The following is a 23,237-nucleotide window of genomic DNA, read 5'->3' on the forward strand; positions in this document are numbered from 1 at the left end:
GGGGTAATTGATGCAGCTAGGAGGGGTAATTAGTGAAGTTGGGGGTAATTGGTGAAGCTGGGAGGGGTAATTAGTGAAGCTGGGGGGTAATTAGTGCAACCGGGGGGGGGGGTAATTAATGTAGCTGAGAGAGGTGATTAATGAAGCTAGGGGGTAATTAGTGCAGCCAGGGGGCAACTGATGCAGCTGAGAGGGGTAATTAGTGAAGCTGGAGGTAATTAATGCAGCTGTTAGGGGGTAATTAGTGCAGCCCGGGGGCAATTAATGCAGCTGAGAGGGGTACTTAGTGAAGTTTGGGGCAATTAATGCAGCTGGGAGGGTAATTAGTGAAGCTGGGGGTAATTAATGCAGCTGTTAGTGGGTAATCAGTGCAGCGGGGGGGTAATTAGTGCAGCTGAGAGGGGTAATTAGTGAAACTGGATGCAATTTATGCATCTGGGAGGGTTAATGAGCGAAGCTGAGGGTAATTAGTGGGGGTAACTAGTGCAGCAAAAGGGTAATTAGTGTGGCTCTGGGGTAACTAAGGCACCTGGGGGTAATTAATTAATGCAACTGGGGTAATCAATGCAGCTGGGGTACCTAATACAGCTGGAGCAATTAATACAGCTCTAGGTACTCTAATTAGTGCAGCTGGGGGCAATTAATACAACTGGGGTAATTAGTGCAGCTGGGGGTAATTAATGCAACGGGGGTAAGTAGTGTAGCCGGGTAATTAATGCAGCTGGGGCAATTAATGCAGTCGGGGTGGGTAATTAAAACATCTGGGGAATCGATGTAGCTGGGGGTAATTAATGCAGCTGGGGTGGATAATTAATGCAGCTGGGGTAAGTAATTAATGCAGCTGGGGGATAATTAGAGCAGCTAGAGGTAAAAATGCAGCTGGGGGCAATAAATACAGCTGGGGTGGGCAATTAATGCAAGTGGGGGTAATTAGAGCCGCTGGGGTGGGTAATTAATGCGGCTGTGGGGCAAATAATGCAGCTGGAGGGTAATTAATGCAGCTGGGGAGGGGAATTGGTGCAGCTGGGGGGCAATGAATGCAGCGGGGTGAGTTCGTGTGGCTGAGGGCAATTAGTACAGCTGGGGGGTAATTAACATGATGGGGGCAATTAGTGCAGCTGGGGGGTAATTAACATGATGGGGGCAATTAGTGCAGCTGGGGGGGCAATTAGTGCAGCTGGGGGCAATTAATGCAGCTGGGGGGAAATAATCAAGGAGAAAGGGGGTGAAAGAGGTGAAGCCGAGCCCATGAGGAGCTGCTGGGGCAGCTCCCGGGGACCTGGTGGGGAGTTTAATGTTTTTCCTTTAATTTTAACCTTTTCCCTTCAATTTTAACCGTTTCTATTTAATTTTAACCTTTTCCCTTCAATTCCAATCAGCTCGTCGGTGCCGACAGCGCCGGATCCCGCGGGCTCAGCCTTTTTTGCTCCGAGCGGAGGAAATTCGGACCCCGGCCCCGGCCTGGTGATGCGCCTGGTATTTATACCCCATTATTTGGGAGCTTTTTGGGGTTTTGGGGATGGAGTTTGGTTTTGTTGACACGTTAAATACTTCCCATAGCGCCGATTTATTGGGAATTTATTAAATTTATTCAACGGGGCCGTTTCGTTGAAAGTTCCTTGTCCGTTCCTTCTCGTATTTGCACGGTTTGGTGGCCTCGGTCAGCATCTGGCTGCCGGGCTTTAAAAACGCACCCAAAAATTAAAAAATATGATGATTGATGTATTTTAAAGAGTCTGGGAGAACGGGAAAAGTAATCAGCTTCCCCTGCGCTGCCTTAGCGGGGAATTACCCCCACCCCAAACCCCCTCCTGCCCGAAAAAGCCCCGAGTTTGCTGCATTTTCAGCATTTTCGGGGCGTTTTATGGTTTTAGTGGTGGCGATTTTGCTGCCGCTCGTGGCTGCAGCCCGCCCGGCACACGGGGGGGCACTATTGCATTGAAAATCTCCCTTGGTCTCGGGGGATGGCGGTTTTTGGGGGATGTTTGGGCTTCCCTTGGGATCCCCAAACCCCAAAACCCTCAGCCCCAGCAGGAGGAGGCCTCGTAATTAGCTGCAGCTAATTAAGTCTCTTTTGGGACGAGCCCGCACCCCATTTGCCCTAAGAACTCTTTTTAAGCCCCCCCCCAGCCCCGTGCTGCCCCAGGAGGGAGGAAAAACCCTTCTGGAGGGTTCACATTTAGGGAAAAAATCGCTCCTTGATTTACAGGGGCTTTGTTTAGGGTGGGAGCCCCTTTGAAACCCAGACCATTCTGTGGGATTTCAGTGAAAAATAGGAAAATTTGCATCCTACCCCCTCCAGCCTGCTCCGTGTCCCCCCCCTCTCCCCACTGCGGCCCCCCCAGATTCCTGCAGCACATCAATGGGGCTGGTGGGTGGCAGGGGAGGATTGGGGAAGGTTTAATTTGGAGGTTGGGAAGGCGTCAAGCTGGTGTTTAGGCTCGGATATGCCCCAAATATTTGGCCACGGCCGGGTTTTGTGGCATCTCCGAGGGGCTGGCGACATCCCACTCCCCTCGGGGAGCGCAGGGAAAACCCCAAAACCCCGTGCAAGGGAGAACCAGCACAGGAGCGGCTGCTTTTCCCCAAACTCCCTTAAAAAAATAAATGAGGAGCAAAGTTAACTTTGATTTCATCCCATTTTTCTGCAGCCAAGCAGCTGGTCTGCGTCTTTTGGCAGAGGCAGAGCCTTATCTGATCGCAGCGGGGGAGAGCAGCGAGCTTTGAAGGCACGGCAGGAGAGCGGTGGAGGTATGTTGGGGCTCGTCGCTGCTGACGGGTTCCAGGTGGGATTTGTAGCTGGATTAGGTTGCAATTTGGGGCCTTAAGGGATTTTTCAGCGCGTTTTGCAACGCCCGGGAGCCCTCCACTCCGTCGCTGGACCAGCAGACGGGAGCAGCAGCGCAGGGGATGTGCCTGCACCCAACAAGGAGGATTTAACAGCCCCGCAGGATGAAAACAAAGGATGTTTTGTGTGTTCCAAGGCAAAACACCAAGAAATAAAGTCAGGGTTTGAAGCTGAGTGCTAAAAACGTTTCCTCAGATGCTTCCTAGAAGCAGCAGAGATGATTTTCCCACCTCCCCTAGACCCAAAAGCGAAGCCAGACCCTCCCTGGGTTTTACTTTTTCTCCGAGAACGAAGATTTTATTTTTCAGAAGCAACCTGCAGCAGAAAGGTTGGGTTGGTCCCTACGGGGAGGAAGCAGCAGCGACCTGTGCGGGTGCCAGGGACGCGTTTGGGTCTCATCCAGCAGCTCCTCGCCTTCTGACCTGGCTGTGGGGCCACGACCAGGAGCCAGGAGGGAAACCATCAGCTTCTTGTGAACAAACCGAGACAAAACAGCACCCAAACCCCCCAAAAAAGAAAAAGAAAGCCCAAAGCCCAGAACAGCCCCGTTTTCTCCCCGCCTTGGAGCTGTTCCTGAGCTTGCTGCCCGCACAGTGCTGATATTGGAGCTCTCAGCTGCTCAGCGAGGGTAAAACAAACCAGAACTGGATCCTGCTTTGTGCTGGAAGGACACCGGGCACCTGTGAGTACAGATGTTACAGCCACGTGAGGGTTAGAAAGTTTTTCTCCTCATTAGGACCGCTGCTTGCTGGAGAACAGCGTGAGACGTAAATCAGAAACGGGGCTTTTGAGGGGGATGCAGGCCAAGGTATCAGAGAGACGAGGGTTTTTTACACGGTTTTATTAAAAACGTTTAAAGGTCTAAAATTAAAATGTACACCCACTACAACGGAACCAGTTCGTACACTCACAGGTAAAGTGCTAAAAATTAAACGTTACGAAACCGACACTGGACTACTGTAAACAAAGCCGAGCGGGGAGCCGAGCGCGCCTCCAACCAGCTCCCGGCGGGCACCAGCCCCGCGTGCCCCCTACGCACGGCTCTGACGAGCACCAAACTTTCCTTTTCTCGCCCCAAAACGAAGCCACGGCCCGGCCACGCGTCCGAGCAGCCGCCCGCGGAGACGGCAGCGCCGGCGGCTCATGGCATGGAAAAAATCTGCGTGCAACATCCCCACCGCTCAGGAAAATGAATCCTGATCTCTCACAGAAGGTGTGCGTCGGCGCAGCGGGGACGTTTCACATTCAACTCGACATTCAGGCTGCCCCACCGTGCCCCCCGCGCAGGGATGTGCAGCTCCACAGCCCGCTTTGCTCGCTTTTTATGGGGTCTTCAGCCCCCAAACCCGCTCCAAGCTCCTCGCCAGGCTCCTCCTGTGGTCCCCGAGGGGTTTTGGTGGCAGAAGCTGCCTTCACCTCCTCGCCGGGACAATTTGGCAGCGGTGCTGGATGCCCTGCTCCCAGCCCACAGCTGGCAGGCATTGAGGGCGCTTCGTACGGCCAGCAGCTAAAGCATCACAGCTAAACTGAGCTCCAGGCGCTAAGAAAAGGCAGGGCAGGCGAGCAGAGGGACACATTCACAGAAAAACGTGGCTTTTTGGTGCCGCTGGGCTTTTAGGCTTTGCAGGAGCCAGCAGGGAGGCGGATGCCGCGCTGCGGAGCCAGCTTTTTCCATGCAGCGGCCACAGCGTCGCTTCACGGGGTTTGGTGACAGGTGAGAACCACAAAAGGAGGAAAAAAGAGCAAACATCACAGCCTCAGGGACTCTGCTGGCACAGGACGGGGCAATGCCTGCATTTTCTGAGCCTTTTCTTTTGCCCCTGGGCACTTCTGACCCCAAGCAAAGCCCACGGAGAGCTCTTGGCACTCATCTCTCCAGGACTCACGTCTGTGGCAAGGGCGCACAGGGATGGGGAAAAAAGGGAGATGCAATTCCCCGGGAATAAGAAGCCGTGGGTTTTGCTGGAAGCTTTGCCAGCACGATGGTGCAGAGTGGTGTTTTTGTGCACTGGCCGCAGCATGCATCTGCTCAGGAGGGACAAAGGGCAAAAAAAAATGCACCCAGAAGTGAGTTGTCCATTTTAATCACCTCCCTGGGTGGTGGGAGGGCTCTGGGGGAAATGCTTAAACACACCCACCTGGAACAACGCAGGGATTAAACCTCACAACTGAGCACATTTCTGGGAGGACATACTTCAAGCCTCCATCATTCCCCTCCCTGACTCAAAGCCGGGCTCCGATTACCAAAACGCAGCGCTGGAAGTTTAGCCAAAAAGATCAAGACAACCACTTGACCTCCACGTTTACAAGAACTCCCGTAATCTGGCTTCTTTTGCAGATGCAGATTCCTAAAACTGTCATCCCTCTGAAGCAGGAAGTTCAGTAGAAGCCAAATTTCTTTCTCGCAGCGCCCCCGAGGGTGCAGAGCCCTTGCTGAGCTTTGTTTTTCTGGTGGTGCTTTTGGTTTGTGCTTCTCCTTTGGAACAAAAGCCTGGTGGGAGCAAGAAAGATGATTTACAGTAGGTGTCTCTCTAGAAGACACCACGGCTCCCCGAGCAGCCTTTGATTTCGGAGGTTGCACGGTTAACGTGCCTTGCTGTTGTGTCATCACGACAATTAACACGCCTAATTGGAGCACAGCTCAGTTTCTGCCGCTCAAAAAAAGCCTCTGAAGCGCGCGTCGTGGTTGTTGCCCTACTCCTGCCCTCGAGGTTGTGCCATCCAGGCATGTGCAAAGGCTTTTTGACATGCCTCAAGCAGGTCAGAGAGGGAATTATGTAAAGACAATGCAAAAAAAAAAAATCAGGTATTCGCTTCCCAGCAACGATCTGCAGTAATTACTGAGGTAGGTTTAACGAATCTTACAGCAGATGCTTTGGAAGATCGCTGCGCCACCCGACCCATGCCTTGACCTCTGCCTGCAGTGCCAGTGAAGGCTTTGCTGGACCCCAACGAGATATTTACACGCCACGAAAGCCCAAACTGAATTCTCTGCTGCGAACCTACGGGAGGGAATGAAGAGAAAAGAACCTGGAGCAGAGGCTGTGATGATTGGGAATGCGAGCTCGAAGGAGCCAGCGGGTTGTGGTGGATACCTCGAGGCTCAGAGGGCTCCCCGGCTCTGCTCCTGCCTTGATTTGTGTCCCCCAGGTCCAACCTCCTGCTCGGTGGAGAAAAACCCCCAGGAAACAGCCGTGGTAGCACAAGGAAGGTGGGCGGCCACCCCTGACCGAGCTCCTCGAGGCCGTTTTGGTCCCAGCCCTCCTCACCTGGACTGCGGGATTTGTAAACGGGATTTGTTCTGTTTTTAAGGAACGGGCTGCACGTCCCCGTTTGGGTGACAAATCCAGCTTTTCTAGTCTCTCTTTGAATAGACAGGAACAGGCAATCTCAGCTTCTGTACATCCATCGAAAAATAACTGGCTGAATAGCATCTAGATAACTGCTTTTAAAATCCATCTTTTGCCTACATAAACTGTAAACGAGTAGAAAATTTAAATAGTATTTCGTAAAAAAAGCGAGGACAATACAAGTTATACAAAAATCACTCTTCCCTGCCTCCTTCCTCCCCCCCGCCCTCCACCCCCATCCCAACGACTGAGCCAAAGCAGCTCCGGGAGCTCCTCGGCACAGTTCTGTTTCCTTCTGCGAAGCGCTCATTCCTCTGTCGCATTTCCAGTGTTTGCCACTTCCAACTGCCCGCCACGTGTCCTTTATACAGTGTTGAAGAGGGGCCCTCCCCCTGTGCTCGAGGAGAACACGTTATCAGTTTGTTATCTGGCCAGAGAGCTGCGTGGAGGAATTCCTTCAGCATTCGAGAGCTTCCTTACGCCCACCGGGAGATGTCAAGGGTGACACCTGCTGACACGCAGCCGCACGGGAGGGAGGGGAAGGTTTTTTCTTTAAACAAAGCGTAAGGAATTCAGCCACGGCGTACGCTGGGTAAAGAGTTATCAAAATAAATAATTCCCTAGGGGTAGGCTCAAACGAGGCAACCGGCTTTTTACTCGGCAGCCCGCGACTCGCCGCACGCTCGAGCTCTGAGGCAACTCCAACAACTCTGGCTTCCGAAACGGAGGAGCCCGTTTCGGCTTCCTGATGCAAAGATCAGCACCTGCCGAGGGGCAGGGAGCCGCCGAGGAACGGCCCGCGAGCCCTCCAGCCCCGGCGAGTTCTCCTTCCCCGGGGGCAAGGCGATCAAGCGCTGGTCCCGTCCTCTTCGATGACGCGGTTCATGCTGGTGCCGTGCGTGATGTGAGTCATTGGGTTGCTGCTCAGGTCCCTGACGCTGCTGTGACGCGACTGCTCGTTGAGCCGGTGGGAGCTGCTGTGCCTGGAGTGATCGGTCAGTCGCGACATGCTGCCGTGAGGTAGTCTCTCTTCCACGCCTCTGTAGCTGCAGGGGGTGTACCTGGTTGGGAAGAGCACAGGACGGTTGTGAGCAGCACCGAGGATGGGAAGAAATCTCACTTTGTGTGAGCACACGCGCACACGAAGCCTCAAACCCTCGGCTTTTATGAAGAAAGGTTTCCCTGCTCGGTTGTTGAGCTCACACAGCCTCAGGCAAGTTGTTCCAGCTCCTCGTGCAGCCTGGTTCTTGCCGTAGTGCTGTGCAGAATATTGGTAATGAGGTCAATACTTGATGATAGATGGTGTTATAACGCTTCCCTACTCGAGTTAGAGAGGGTAACTCAGTGCTGGTTATTGCAGCAGGGCTATGAGTAGTCACAGAAACCAAATCCTTTTACACACAGCCACACACAGAAGTGCTAAACTGATTTTAGGACAGCTCTGGTTCCCCACGCACTTGGTGCAGCACCGATCACCACCTGCAGGACACCCAGTGCTGACCCAGCCTCCAAAAACCTCACAGTGATGTATCTCTTTCTAACCTAGACACTAAAAAGGAGAGGAGATGCGATCGGAGAACATAAACACCAGCAGAACTCCCAGTTCACCAACCCGGTGGCCAACCTCCCGGCTTCGTAGAGGCTCCCCCAGCTTTCTACAAGACTTTAAAAGAGAAGGACACGCACCGGCCATCACGCGAGCGGTGCAGGCTGCCGTGGTAGCTGCTCACTTTGCTGTGGACGCTGCCCGCTTTGCTCCTCTGGTCGTCCAGCATCGCCAGCTGGGTGGAGGAGGCGTGGGTGGAGGTGCCCTGGGTGGAAGTGCCTCGGGATTTTCGGATGATGGGGGTGTTGGGGTCTCGCAGAAGAGACTGAGCAAAATCCGGCTCTTGCAGCACTTGACGACTCTCGTTTACCACTCTGTAGGAGAGGTGCAATTTGAATAGTTAATGCTAATTGCTGCAATAAGAGGCAGGAAAACGATCACAGCAACAGCACTGGAAGCACTTTACGAGCAGAACAAGTCAAATCTTACAGCTTGGCAAGTCAGGCCGCTTATTTACATCATAATGGCTCCATTTACCTAATTTCGAAGCGCCCCTACATTTGGATGTTTCAGTGAGGTTCATTTCTCGTCTCCTCCATTCTCCCTGCATCTGCTCCTCTAGCCTAGACACGCAGAGTTAATTGCAGTGTGTTTGCTTATGGCCTCAGTCTGCAAATAGTGTCACAAGAAGCTCAGCACCCGTGTGTTTGATGCTCAGCACCCTCCCATTCCCCGGGGACCTCTCAAGGACCGGGAGGAGCGGCTCCCTCCCTCAGGTGAGCATTTGACACCTGGGCTGAAACCAGCAGTGGGAAGAAAACGCCAGCTGAAATACAGGCTGTAGAGCACGAGATATATCTAATAATGCAGGAGCAGCTGGCCGGCAGCCCGTGGCTCAGCGGTTACGGTCCCACAGCTCTTGGTTGTGAAATCCCCTTGCTGCCAAGGGGTGGCAGAGGGACACGTGCTTGGCTGCTCCACCACAGCGTGGTGAAAGGAGGTGCTACCACACCTGCACTCTTTTTTTTTTTTGTGGGGATGTTTCTTCCTCTCCTCCCCCATTCTCTGTATTTTTCGTTCATGTTCAGTGTCCTCCATCTGCCCCTGCTTCTCCTCCTCATTTTCTTGCAGGTCCAAGAACAGCCTAGAACAGCCTCCTCTGCCTTTGCTGACTCTATTCCTGTCCTCTGCCCACCAAACGAGTATGTCACCCCCACGTAAATCCCACCTAAATGTATGTCCATGTCTTAAAATCTTATTAAATTAACCCCGTGCATATCTCACTGGGTTATCTTCTGAATAAATACAACTCTGCCCCAACTCTACAGGATTTAATTTTCCTTTAACCCCAGCACAAGGCCAGTTCTGCTACGGATGGGACAAGTCGAAGTCACGGAGCAGATCCTGCAGTACCTAAAGGCTTGCTGTGTTTGTGGAGCTCATTTACAGCTGCTTACAAGGCAATATTGACCACTAGGAGGATAGCTACTCATAGCTATTACATAATCACATGGATTGTCCCTAAATTTATGCCATACGTCAATCTAAATTAATTTCAGCCTTAAGGAAGCTGCAACACACCCTCACTGTAATTTTATCAAACTGCTTTGGCACTGATGTCTAATGCACACGTGAATATTAGGAGCAGAGACAATGGCTTTTAACTGCAACCATGGTGAAAACAGCTTAGGTTTACTTTCAATTTGAAGGTCTGATTCAGTTGACCAGGTAGGTAACTTCACAAATGAAAACTTCAATTGCACCCCTCAGCACAAGGCAGAGCAGTTGTAATATTTAACCAAATATTACATTTCTCATTAAAAAAATATTTTGGAAACAAAGAGAACAATGTAAATTTGTTTCTGGGACTGAAAAATAATTATGGCAAAATGCATGACAGTTCTTCAGGTTTATTTTTTTTTGGAGCTGTTTCTTGTCCTGTCCTTCCTTGCTCCACTGTAAATAACGACAGATTTCCAAGAAAGCTGACCCTCTCTGCTCCCATCCTTGCCTCCATAAAAGATTGATCAAAATACTACACCAGGACAATGAGGAATGAGGAGTTTATTTGCCCATTCTCAGCTAGTTTATCTCTTAGATATCGATACTCACTCTTTTTTCCTGCGCCCATGGAAGAAGCTAGCCCACTCAAAACAGGTCTTTTTGCTTCCAACCCAGAAGACGGAGGGTATCCCAACTACCAAAGCCATGAGATATTTCATGAGAAAGAGAATCAGATCTGGACGACTCATCTGAGTGACCTACAGAGGGGAAAAAGGAGAGAAAAGAACATTACACAGACCATCGTAGTTCGCTGCCGCGTTTATTAACTCATTTAAAATAACTGTCTCTGCCTTGAGCCAAAGTAAACATCAACAGGGTTCCTTTGTTTCCTGGCTCTAGAGAGCACGACCGAGTGTGATGTGCAGCCCACTGCGGAGTGAAACAAAAGCCTCAGCTGCTGGGAGGTCTTGGCCTTTATTTGTACTTCTGGTCTTTTGTCTGCGCCCTGAATAACTTGTGAAATCTTTTCTAGTCTACAAGATATGAAGACTCGTTTCTTTGACAGATTTAACCGATATAAAACCAGGTGCTGCGTATGCTGTTGGGAAAGAGTCCTACTGAAAGGCTTCGTGGGATGTTCAACACTGGCCCTTTATTCCTCCCCATTCAAGGGAGGGCTTCACCCTCGCCTGCCCTCCCCTGGGAACTCGAGGCATCGGCGAGGTGGGACAAACCTCCGACCTCTTCCCTTTTCTTTGACAGCACCAGCTGGGTCTGAAAAAGCTCATGATGAAGATTTTTGCAAAGAGTCATCCAAAACATAAGTTGTTTGGAAAAGGCATAGAAAAAATACGAATACGTTGCTTCCAGGAAGGCCATAAAGTAGTTTTAAACCAAACAGGAATTGAGGCACTCTTCAACAACCCAACCCCAAAACAACTTCAAACACAAATCTTGAAGACCTAAAGCAAATGCCTGAAGAAACACACCATGGGCTTCTTAAAAGACGGCTGTAGCAGGAACTAATGGCTGATTTTGGTGTAATTTAGCCCTTTGTAAGCACTGTGGGACACTTACTTACACTTTCCCCATGGAAGGTCCTCTTGAGCTCAAATGCCTGCTGGCTGTTGAGTGATTTGGGGTCTAGCAGGAGGTTCCCTGCTTTTTGCCACGTTTCAGGGATTGCTGACCAGAAATCCTACAAGAGGCTTCAGCCAAAAGTCTCGGCCCAGGCAGCAGCCAGGCAGGGCAACACGACCGCCCGCAGCGAGCAGGAGCCTGAAGAAATGGGTGGCAGTGCAAGGTTCCCACTGAAATGGTTTTACGATGTGTAATGTTGGCTGGGAAAGATGTTTAACACGTGGAAATTCGACTGCTCTTCACTTAAATTCCCCTGATCCCAACAGAAGCGAAGAAGGCACGTAAGAGGATAACGGAGATCCCCAGATGGCTCAAGGGTTAGTAGGGCAGGAAGGTCTGGGGTTGTTAAATCGTGGGGAGATGCTCACAAAATCAGGTTTCTTTGCAGCAAGAGGTACCTGAAGCAACAGCTTTGAGACTGATGCTGACACAGATGAGAAAAATGAGTGATTTGGGTAGGTTCTGGCCTGCTTGAAACAGAAAACACAAAGTCTGAACTCGCTGGGTAGTCGCTGTGTCAGGATGCTTTGCCAGAAGCAGACCAGAGCGTGATGGGTGTCTGACCACAAGAGCCCCTCACTGCTCAGCCAGCAAAACGGGCCAGCAAAAATTCTGCAATTTTTGCTCTAACACGTTGCGTTACTGCATGTTTTTGACTAACATCACCATTGGAGAGCAGAATTTAAGTGCCTTACCCAAAATCACACGGCACAACCGTGGCGGACCAGAACACGACCAGAATTCAGGACCATCGGTTCTGGTCCTCAGAAACTAGCTGCCAATATTTCATAATGGATGAAAAACTTAATTTAGAAGCATCACGAGCATTATTTATACAGTATTTCACCAGGTTCATCATTGCGTGAAGTTTTCTAGGTGGTTTTGTAGCCGTTCTGTGAGGTTTCACCCAAGGAAAAGATATTAACAATTACCCAATATAAAACTACCCACCAAAATTAAGCTCTCAAAATTAAGCTCTCAAAAATTAACCTTATTATCCCGTTTCATAATGTGCAAATGTGGCACGAAGTGGAATAAATGGTGCAATTCATCACTTCTTAATGTAGGCAATGCTCAGGTAAATTTTTTTATTTACATGTAATGCTTGTCTGCCGGGCCAAGCCATCCCCAGCATAACCACCTGCCTGAGGTGCATTTGGTTGTAATTTTTGCATGAAGAATAAAATGACAGTTCTAGCACTAAAGCTCGGTGCTCCAAAAGGGCATTTGTAGTTCTTGATCGAGTCTGATTGCATTGTGTCAGAGCCATCAGGCGCTGTGATGTGCGGTACTGCTCGTACCAATACAGCATAAGCCCCTATTTCACTGAATAAAAGGTTTTAATTCCATGAAAATATTGTATTAAATCACTGATGTCAAAACTTTTTGGCCTGGTATGTTTGTTTGTGCTGGGTGTTACAAATAATTCCAGGTAAAAATAGAAATAAAGAAATGGAGCAAATACCTTCAGGTGCAGCGAAGCACATCCTGCTCTCTGGCAAAACAAGTTAATAAACATCATTAAACATTTTTCTCCACCATAAGCTTCTTTGCACCAAGCCAGCAATTCAAGGAGGAGCACATATTAGATTCAGAAATCATCAAAACTGAAGTGACTGCACCTGCTTTAAACAACCTATATCTGTGGATTATGAGGCATTTGCAGTTATTAACATAGGAAAAACCCAAGCTGAAAGTCCCACTCCAGGAATATAAAGCCATAAATATCAGGTGCTTAAACCCAAAGCCTCCGAGCCCCTTTCCAAGGAGTCTTGATGTCATTCCAAGCCCCAAACGCTGCTATCTGCTTTCATTAAACACCAATAATCCTGATATTGAAATTATAATTTGACCTGGAGTATCCAAACTTCACCTGCTCCTTTAGTGAAAGGCAGAATGTTCTCCAAAAGCACCTGCGAACTTGCTCTGCTTTAGGGCCCAACCACATCCAGGTCCCTGGCACCACGGAGCTGAGGCACCAGCGGCAGCAATTCCAGCCCCACCAAACATCTCTCCCTCCCTTACAAGCCATACAACTTCTATGTGTGAAGACGACAGTGAAAATTGGGAAATATCCCCAGTTACTGCTTATCTTCTTGCAGAAGGTTGATGCAGGGAATATATAATAATATGTCACACGCTCCTAGGGGCTGCAGACAAGCACCGTTACTTCACCTTCGTCAGCTCTCTGCAGAAAGACTCTGGAAAACTTGAGGCTAGAGAGAAGTCACCCGAATCTGGGGCAAAATGAAGAAAAAGTGAGACAGTCAGGTCTTCAGGTCTGTGGTGCCATATATGCTAATGGCACTTAATGAACTTTCAAGCTGCATTTTAAAAAAAATCAGGATATAAGCAAACATTTTTGAGCTTAAATACACGCACACTTCTTTAAGCACTACTTGGTCCTACCTCCTTAGGAGTGAAGATATGAGGAAACATCTGAAGAAACTGTATATACATTTGTTGTTCTTTCTTCTAGAAGTATTTTCAGCTTAGGAATGAAAAATGATTGCTATTTTCAAAGTACCAACCCTGCAGTCTAGTGGAATATACAGTTTGGAAATTGAGAGGTGGCAAGAATAAGAAGTGTTTCTTTTAAAAGTGTATTCTCCGAGAAAATCTCTCTCCAGGAAGAGGCTGTGAATGAAAATGTGGGAGGCCTTTGATAAGAACAAAAAAGAAATGGGCAAAAACTACACCACTGACATTGTTTGCTACAAGTATCAAAGTTCATCCCAAAAACATCCCAGAAAGCTAAACTATTGATGCAATTAAACAGAGAGAGAGAAGCTCAAATGCAACGTTGAGAATTAAAATGCGAACGTACAGCTTATTCAAACCTTCCTTGGTGAAACTTGATTTTACCCTCCCGAACACCAAGATACCAATATCTGAATGTGTAACCACACACATATTCTGAACTCGTACACAAAATATTTGCCAAATAAAGACCTGGAGTTATCCTCTGGAGGAGCTACGCTGAGCAGCCCCGCAAAGGCAGCCTGTCACCGTTTGGCTCTGCTTTGATACGTGCCTGGTATGCACTTACTGCAGCTGGAAGCATCAAGAAGAGATGTAAGAGTATTTTATAAGGTGAGTTGAGTGTCCTTAGTTACATTTTTGGGTTATAAGATGTTGATGTTCTGCAGTCATTTCCATATGGCAACATGCTACTTCCCTCCACCCTTCATGCAGAGACGGGGAACATCCTCACACCCTTCCCCAGTGGAAGGGGATTTAGTTATTCAGCTTTCTAAGCAAATATCTAAAGGTGTACTCGCTCACAAAATACCCTTGGCACCTGCAGCACCATCCAGCTCAGCTCAGCTGCCCAATTTTAGGAGCTCAGAGTCAACCACAGATTCCGCATTACACTAATTCCCCTCGAAATCAGACCTGCACGAGCATCGACTTCAGCTCCCAGCCTTGCTCTGCGAGCAGTCCAAGTTGCGAAAAGCTAATAAAAGGTTCCACCGTGCATCTAAAAATAGAGGGCGACTGTTTGAGCTACAAACACTTCTCCGTGTAGCAGCTCTCAGACATTACTTTTTTTGGCTCAGGGAAGCATGAATCACTTCAGCAAAGCGATGCCTTCAATATTTACAGATGGAGCTCCGCTGCAGATGCAGCCAACGAGGAAAAAACCTCAAAGTGATACCACTGGGTAGGTCGACAACATGTTATCAGCTGAAAGAACTGCGAAGGTCTACGGAATGATTTAATTCAGTCCTTTCTTCGGTTTCCCACTTGGCACCGTTGCTGCCCGCTTGGCATCATAGGTGTGGTTGATCACTCTTGAGCTGAGCTCTCCTCTTTGTCACATTCAGGAGGCTTTCAGAGCACCTCGAAATGGTTCAGCTGGCTCAAAGCTAGAGACACAGCTCTCCTCTGGACCTTACGGAGCTGTGCTGAAGACCTTCGAGATGAGAACCTCTCCAAGAGGACAGGAGACTGGTGGTGCTGCTCCATCTTCCCCCGTACCTGATTGCCTCCCTGCATCTCCCGGTGTCAACGCTTTGCTTCCCTGCCGAAGCTGCTGGTAGCAGGTGTTGGGAAAGGAGGTTAAAAACATCAATTTCAGCACTCCTCCGGGGAAAAACAATGCCGCTTTGTCCGTGCGCTGCTCGTTTAGGATGCTTATATAACTGATTTCTGAATATTTTCCCCTCCTGCCCCCGAACGATCAATCACGGTCGCTTTTTCGTGGCAGAGAGCAGCGGCCCCTTCCCGCTGCAGTGTATGAGCTCACAAATTAATGAGCTTGCTGCACATGGGAAGCGAAAGCACAAACCCAGCACCTGTCCCCCTCCTCTGGGGCACGGTTCCACAATAAGAGCGATCATTCGATATTTCCCTAAGGATCCAAAGCAATGAAATTCAAATTAACCCATCCTTTTGTTGGGAACAGGAGGAGTGGGGGGAAAGACCGAAGGGAACGTGATCCAGCAGCCTGGCTTTCAGAACCATTTCCATCACTGTCATGGCTTTGAAATTCAGAATATTACCCTGACGCTGCTCGTTCAATGCAGCAGCATTTTTCTCTGCAAACTCAAATTGTTTTCCCAGTTTATTACGATCTTGCAACTCTCCTGTTTTACCCAACAAGCAAACAAGGATCCACGCAACCACTCTGGCTGCCAGGCAACACAAGCAGGAGAATTGAGAAACTACAAGCAGCTATAAAACAGTGATGGCCAAGCTGATTTATCCCTCGTTTAAGAGCTGCCGAGGAAGCCAGCACGTCCTTCAGCAGCTTCAGAACGGTTCAAATCTGGGTGAGGCAGTCACACCAGGATCAGGAGACTTCCCCGCATCTGAAAGGAACAAAAGGAGACTTTTCCGGCTCTAAATATCAAAAGCCACATGGCTCCGATGGCATCTAGACCGTCCCGAGCAGGATAAAAATGAACATTCAGGGCCTGGAGCGCCCAATTTCCGAGGTTGCTGCTGTCCCAGGAGAACACTGCTGCCCCTTGTTTCTTGCTCCCATTTGCTCTTTCCTCGGCTGCAGAGGCATGAAAGTGCCATCCATCAGCTTTGCCCCCTGGCTCACAGTAAAACAATTAAATGGTTAGAACAATTACGGAAAAGCATTACAAACCCTTCTCCAGAATTGCTTAATAACTACCGAGCGGCCGTATAACCGGAGTGGAAGCGAAAGCAAAGCCATCAGCCTGTGCAGGACTGGCGCCAGCAACAGCTCAGAAACCTCACGCAAGCTACAAGTAAATAAATAAATAAGGCACTGTAATAAAAGCTGCAAAATTACCATCTTAATGGGCTATCAGCTGTTCTGGGGGGAATTTATTCGCCACAGAAGTGTTAGTTCGGGTACTGCAGATCCACGTCAGCGTGCTGAACTCGTCTGAAACACATTTTTGTCCAAGAATTCCATCTAAGTGCCCCAAAAATGCATCCTTATGAAGGCTGTCTCTACAGTACAGCTAAAATGCAGTGCATTTTAGGAGGATTTCACTTGAAGGCAGGAGGCTACGACCTGGAAGATGATCTTGCTGCTGTCTTGCAACAACCTCGGGACACGCTGGTTCTGCAGCTCCAGGAAACAGCTTCTGGGAGAGGAAAATCAAGGGAAAGCTGCATCTCCGCAGAGCTATCAGGACATCTCGTCCTTTGTGGCTTTATCTTGAAGTGGAAGACAGCATTCAATCACAGCAAGTAATTTGTTAAGTGCTAGCCAGGGTTTGTAATTAGAGAGCTTGCCCAAGCACCCGCCTTCTGCTTTTTTACCCTGGAACTGGTGTCAGGAGTTTTTCAGCACCAAAGGCAGGCGTTAAACATCAGAAATAAGGCTTGAATGTACCACCATGAGAGAATTGTCCCTTCTCTCCTTCTCCTGTGGTTGTACCAGCTGAACTTGGGCACGCTCTGCAGAGAGAAAACAATCCAACAATTCCCCACCCAGCACAATTTATGATTCCTTTTGTTCCTCTTGCCATTGAATAGAAGAATCACGTCACAGTTCCTGGGCACGTTCCTCACGCTGGGTCATTTCAGACCCTCTCCTGAGCACCCCGTGAGCTGTAGCTGATGTAACACCTCCAAGGAACCTTTTTTTTCTTCCCTTGCAGACCTGTGGCTAAGGCAGGGATTAAAATGACAGGCTATCACTTCAAGTCGAAGCACGACTCGTCCACAGGTGTCTAAAACACAGGAGGAAACAAATATCTTTTTCTTAAATCTCCATGTTCACCAAAAAAAGATGCGAAAACAGAGGTTGTGGGCTAAAACAAGGCAACGCATTGAGAGCTGAAACAATAATTTATCAGCAAATGCTGGTTTACTGGCACCCACCACACTCTGCTTGAAGATTAAGCCAAGATGAAGGAGATGCTGACCTGAATTACTGGCAAATCTCTCAGATTGGGGATTCCAAGGGGTCACTGCAGGGGGTTTGTCTGCATTTGGCAGATTTGTCCCATAGCCAGAGCTCCCTGTTGCCATTCAGAAACACAAGCAGCCTTCTGACTTCAGATATCAGCACTTAATTTGGAATTAAACAGTGAGTCAGGCAAACAGAACAAACCAGAAATCTACTGAACCAGAAAAATCTGATTTCCGTCAGCTCTGCTACTGACAGGATATTTGGATTCAGATCTTTGGCATTATTGACTCTTTCTTAAATGTATTCAATTCTCGCAAGACAAAATTCAGCAAGGTTACTAGAGCCAAGCTTGGAACACGTCCCTACTCCCAAATCCTGCTGCCTAGGTGCAGACACTTGGCATTGAGACGGGCTGAAAGGAGGATCCTTGGTCAGGCCAAGCCCTGAGCTGCAGCACAGCAGCAGCACGCCAGCCATTCTGCAACCCATCCTGAAATCGTGAGCTCCTCCCCACCTCCAATTTCTCACCTTATTTTCTCCTTTCCAATTAAGTTGAATTCACAATCACGGTGTCAACACTGCCATTTGACCTCAGCAGCTTTTTTCCTTGTCCAGCTGGGTTTCTAAAACCCGAACTGCATCCCTTCTCGCTCTTCTTTTGCAAGGCTACGCTCCTACACCCTCCTCCTCCAAAACAAGCTCTAACAGAGCCGTCTTTCTGGCACCCTTTCATTACTTCTCATTTATTTATTTATTTATTTATTTATTTACAGCTTTTTTGGAGCCAACACGATGCAGTCAGCCCCGTAACGCCGTGCCGGAAGAAACTGGCTGCACACGAGGCGCGATTTGTTCCAATGCTGGCGCTGAGTGAGTAATTGCCTCGCTGGGAAATTGCTGCAGACGAAACCAGGAGCAACAGATTAGGGCAATTCTGCAAAGATATAAACATCAGCCAAACCACAGCTTCAAGCACAAGCAGAGGAGTTCAGGGGAGAAGAAACAAATATTATTTTTTTTTTAGCACACGTGGTTGGATAAAACATTTCCCTTTTTCTCCACAGCCAGAAGCTCTGCGTGTGTTAGTCTGGAGATCTTTTCCAAATTATAGTGTGAACGGAATATTAACCATCATTTACATGAGCAGGGTGCTTGGCACAACAGCCCCACAGCTCCTTGCAGCCTCAGCTACTCTCAGGTGCAACACGAAGAGCTCTTAATGCCCTATTTCATACAATCACAGAAAAATTAAGGCTGAAAAAGCCCTCCAAGATCATCTGGTCCAACCATCGCCCTACCCCCAATGTCACCCACTGAACCATGTCCCCAAGCACCATGTCCAACCTCTCCTCCTACTCAAACCCCCTCTTAATTCTCTCCTAAAACAGCTGCTTTTGGATTAGAGATGGAAGCCTTTCAGATATCCAAGCTGAGGTCTTAAACACACACAATAACGCATTTTTAGACAGACAAATCCCAAATTTCAACCAGGAGCAGCAGCACAGTCTGCTCAGAGCCCTGGCACTGGTTCAGGAGGATTCTGCTCCTGGCAGATGACACGTCCTGAGTTTTGATATCGCTTATCAGTCTGGGCACTTACCAGCTTTGGGTTCATACCTCAACTCTCTTCTGGTGGTACTGTTGTGAAATGGCCCTGGTCTTGGCATTTTTAGAGCAAACCAGTAGTTTTAACACAACTCAACATTAAAGGTCATGTATATTAATTTCATACATACTAAATTCATAAATTTCATATTAATACGGAAATAACACATAAACAAGTAAAAATCCATATTACTACTAAGAGTATAAAACATGAATGGCAAATGTGAATAAAGCATTTTGTAGGAAACCCAAATACAGTCTTATTTATATAAGAAGACTATTATTTATATAAGAAGACAGTCTTATTTATACAAGAAGAATACAATAAAGCATTCTTGTGTTCTTCAATTGGATTTTGAAGCTGCAGCTGATTCTCGAGCAGGCTCAGCTGGTGTGGAAAGCCAGCCTTGAGAGATGTTGGGAAGAGATACTGGGTACTGTGCCCTCTGGCTGCATTTACTTTTCCGGAAATCAGAGCGATTCAGAGCAGTAATTGGGGGAGGATGATGCTGGGGAGCACCGCTTGTTCCCATGAATAATTTAAAACTCAAACTTGAAACGTGCGAGGGCCTTTTTTCTTTTCTCTGCATTTTCATGCTATTTAGCCCCGCCACGGCTAAGCCAAGCGGGTGTTTCACAAGATTAAGGCACAGAGAGAGAGCATGGCAAGAAATCTGGACAAGTCTCATAGGTGAGCTTAATTTACACACCTAATTGCATTCCACCATGAAAACAGAGCTATTATTTTTAAGTACAGTTCTAACAAGATTAGAAAAAATACTTTAATGGAGAGAATAAATATTTTTCTATTTTCTTTCTATTAACTGCCTTTCTACTTACAGGTAGTATTCTGAACTGGACTACACCAAACCACTGAACATCTCTCACAACCCTGACGGTGGAGCTGAGCTGGCTGCCCACTTAATCCCGTGGCACTATGGAGATGGTGGCTGGAGTTACAGCTTCCTGAAAAGCTTTCAGAAGAAAAACTGTTAGTGGTGTAACTGTCAGAGCTGCTAGCCCAATGATATTGCAATGCGAGCACCTTCCGGGACTGAAGTTTTAGAAATTTCTTGCAAACAAATAAATAGATGATGGAAATCCACGTGGGGACAGGACTAAGCACACAGAGGTGCACAACCTCGTGTCTCTGGGCTGGCAGGACAAGCCCTGCAGTAGTCAAGGGAGGCTACAGAGAGCCCAGCAAAAGCCACCTGACTGAAATTCACTTAGCATTCACTGAGATTTTGGCAAAATGTACAGTCAACAGCAAATTAAAGATTGATCTGCAAGCTGGTCTACAGCTATTTCGACAGGACTGTGCAAAATCTCAGCGCGACTCTGAAACCAAGTGATAGGAGTCATAATTACCAATGAATGCATCATTCTTTACAATTTTCAACACAAATTATATGTGATTTCCTTTAATTTATTAGCTAAATCTTTGCTGAGACTTTTACCACTGACTGGTGCCTCAAAACCAGAGAAAACAGAGCTCCTGACTTCATGGCTTTGCTGCCATGTTAATAGCCATGAAAACCATCAGTGGAAAAAGATCCCTTCCCTAATAATCAGAATTAAAAGCTGCTGTAGATATATAGCATTTATTAGAAAGAGATTTGAATGAAATTGAAAACTCAAAAGAGGCGAGATCTGACCTCCTTGGGCAAGTGGCCTTCAGCAAAATGGTGAATAAAAAGAAAATCTACCCCAAAAAATGAAAAGGTGACCTTGAGGAGTCACATGCAGGTACATGGCCAGCTCAGCCTGGCTGAAGATAATGGCTGAGAAGTCAACGTTTCCCTTTGTCTCTAGTTCAGCCAACCCAATTTAAAAAAAAAAAAAGAAAAAGAAATGACTCACGTGAATGACATGATTGCTTTCACTCAATATGTTAATTGACTGGAAATCTTATCTCACCTTGGCATGCATATGAGAATACACTGCATCCTCTGCAGGATTTATCAGCCCTGTATGTTCAAGGAGTGAGCACTGATTTACTAAGGCTAAAAATAAATCTAAGACATTGGCTGGGATACATTCTTTTTCCTATGTCTGTAAAACAAGCGAAATTCACTGACTCACCCCTAGAAAACGACGTAATCCGGTGATTACTATTCTTTTGCTGAGCTGACATTACTTTTGTTTTTGAAAGAAGTCGAGTTCATAATTCGGATTTGCTCAGTCTCTTCTGAGTAAACAGCAATATGGAAAATATGTTTTTACCTCACTTTTTTTTTGGAGGACAGAATAATTACGTTCAACAAGCAAGAAGCAATTCCTGAGGGCAGATTTAAGCAAATCCATTACCTCTTCTAAGAGGAATTCTAAACAATAACTAATGAAAAAGAGGGAGGAGGAGAAATCTAGGTTTATAGACATCTTTAAATATATTCCCTTTATGCCTGTGCCACACACAAATGGTGCTAAGACATTTCTCAACAAAGCCTCTTTTCTTTAGCCAGCTCAGAGCACTCCCCCGCATGTTTCTGAAGCCCCACTGTAACACAGATGGTAAAACAGCTGAGACATTTAAAAAGATCACGGTAAAACCCCTGATTAGGGCAAAAAATTGGAAAAAAAAATTTGAAAATGCAGTGTATGGCTGCAAAGAAAAACGGGGAAACTCCATCCCAACGCAATTTGTACCCCAAAAAGCAGGCTCTGCGTCTCAACAATTACTTCTTGTCAGTGTTTTTGGCAAGATGTTTGCAAGCCCCATCTTTTCTTCTCTTTGGTCCGCGTGTGCGATTGTTCTAAAGCATTTGTGCATGAAAATAAAGCCTGTGTCAACAGGGGTTACACTTCACTCGCAGGGCAGCCATGGGAAAAGACAGCCTGCTGCAAGAGCATTTCTTAAGTGCATGCGAGACAACTTTGCCATCGCAAAATTTTAAATCCTTTCTGTAAATTTAAATTTCTATCGAGATTTTTGTTGGGAAAAAAAAAAGAAAAGTAGATTATTCTGTGTGTATCAGAACCAAATCCAGGCTGCAAAACCAGAGCTGAAAGTCCAGCAGCCCGTCCCTGGGTCTCTTCTGCTCCTGTGCAATTTCTTTCGAAGACAGCAGCACGAGCTGCGAGGATCAGCAGAGGGAAGGAACTGCAAAAAGCAGAGGACTGAGCGCTCCCATACACCTGGCTCGCAGCCTACCAGCACGTTACCACCGGGGTCGCTTCTCAGTTGGCAGCCGTTCATAAGAAAGCTCCCCCGTGTTGAAAGGGGTGTGCACGAAGCTAGGCGTAGTCTCCGGTTTCAGCAACGTTCCTGCGGTGTTTGTTCAGGGCAGCAGGCGGAAAGGAAAGGAAAAAGGACGAGCCCGCGCCAAGAGGGAATTAAGCTCACTTGGAAGCGTTTCCCCTCACCCCCATTACGCGGGCAAGCTTTAGAGAAGGATGCAAAGCAAGCAGATGAAGCCATTCCTAATTGCCAGCGATCCGAGAGGCTGAAATGAAGAGATGCTGATCTCAGGTGTTAATTTCCACACGTCTAAACTGACCTCGAAAATTTACAGTAAGAAACAAAATCGATCAGATCAAAACATCTTTGAAAATGGGAAACGGAGTCAACAAATCCTTGAACCTAAAAGTATCAAAAGAAGTATCAGAAGCTGGGATTAATGCTAATATTAAAATAATTTCTCTGCTATTAATTGTCAAGGCATTGAAATAAGCTCTAGCGTGGCTCAACTGAAACACTAACAGAAATATATTAGCAAGCTTTGTTCTCCTTTGTGCCTGCACTAGATACATATAACTGCCACCGACAGACAAGAGGCACTATTAAGGAAACATTCCTCCCTTTTAAGCTGCTGGTATCTTAGGTAACCGCAATTAATCCTCTCTTTTCTATCTGACACCAGCAATGAACACAAGAATGGATGAGCACTCCCATGGTCGGGAGCAGCCCGTTTGACATCGCTGCACGGCGAGACTGGAGCCTCGTCTCCGCGTGCAACAGATAAAGCAGGGAGGAAAAAAAAAAGCCCGGACTGACCGTCTGTTGCTGTTGCTGATAGAAATGACATTCAGCACTACATCTTCTGAAAGCATCGCCCTTAATGGTTAACTCCCTAAAAAAAAGTCAAGGAGGTTTTAATTTTTTAAAGGTAAGATCGCAAGGAAAATAGAAAAGGTTTATAGAGATAAGCATAGTTAACCAGGGAAAGGGAGGGACAGGAAAAAAAGCCAAATCCCAATCTCTCCTCTCCCTGCCCCCAAAAATACCCCTCAAATTCTCCAGCAAAACTCCTAACATAAATATATTTAAATAAGAGCAAATGTGACTTCTTCAACCAAGCAAAATCTTAAGGCAGGGTACAATTCATCTGAATAGCCAACAAATGACTCTAAAAGTGCCCATTTCTACCTGAGGCAGAGCAAAGGAAGCGAGCATGACTG

At 47.4% G+C, this 23,237-nt stretch overlaps 1 protein-coding gene and 1 long non-coding RNA gene across 7 annotated transcripts in view; one reads left to right on the plus strand and one right to left on the minus strand.

Annotated features, from left to right (window-relative positions):
* The first annotated feature begins 1,011 nt into the window (after positions 1 to 1,011).
* Positions 1,012 to 20,128, plus strand: LOC311434241. 2 transcript variants are annotated; one of them, XR_014691334.1, is made up of 4 exons: positions 1,012 to 1,047; positions 1,380 to 1,476; positions 2,652 to 2,751; positions 3,170 to 4,187. It is a non-coding gene; the product is annotated as an uncharacterized lncRNA (long non-coding RNA). The 2 variants fall into 2 exon arrangements; XR_014691335.1 differs by lacking the exons at positions 1,012 to 1,047; positions 3,170 to 4,187 and adding exons at positions 18,005 to 18,101; positions 19,679 to 20,128 and having other exon boundaries at positions 1,377 to 1,476.
* The window catches only part of FZD3 (frizzled class receptor 3), a 51,118-nt gene continuing 34,157 nt past the window's right edge, over positions 6,277 to 23,237 (minus strand). For 2 of the 5 annotated variants that reach the window (XM_084514270.1, XM_084514271.1), the window contains exons 5-7: positions 9,857 to 10,005; positions 7,885 to 8,118; positions 6,277 to 7,259 (exon numbers count right to left, since the gene is read on the minus strand). In XM_084514270.1, coding sequence (XP_084370396.1) covers positions 7,046 to 7,259; positions 7,885 to 8,118; positions 9,857 to 10,005 — 597 coding nt within the window. In that variant the 3' untranslated portion in view covers positions 6,277 to 7,045. Of the gene's footprint in view, positions 7,260 to 7,884; positions 8,119 to 9,856; positions 10,006 to 19,707; positions 19,811 to 22,188; positions 22,420 to 22,833; positions 22,910 to 23,237 lie in introns of those variants that run through there. The other 3 variants (XM_084514273.1, XM_084514272.1, XM_084514274.1) reach the window with 3 other exon arrangements.

This window comes from Aythya ferina (genome assembly GCF_964211825.1).
Source record: "Aythya ferina genome assembly, chromosome: 3".
NCBI lineage: Eukaryota > Metazoa > Chordata > Aves > Anseriformes > Anatidae > Aythya > Aythya ferina.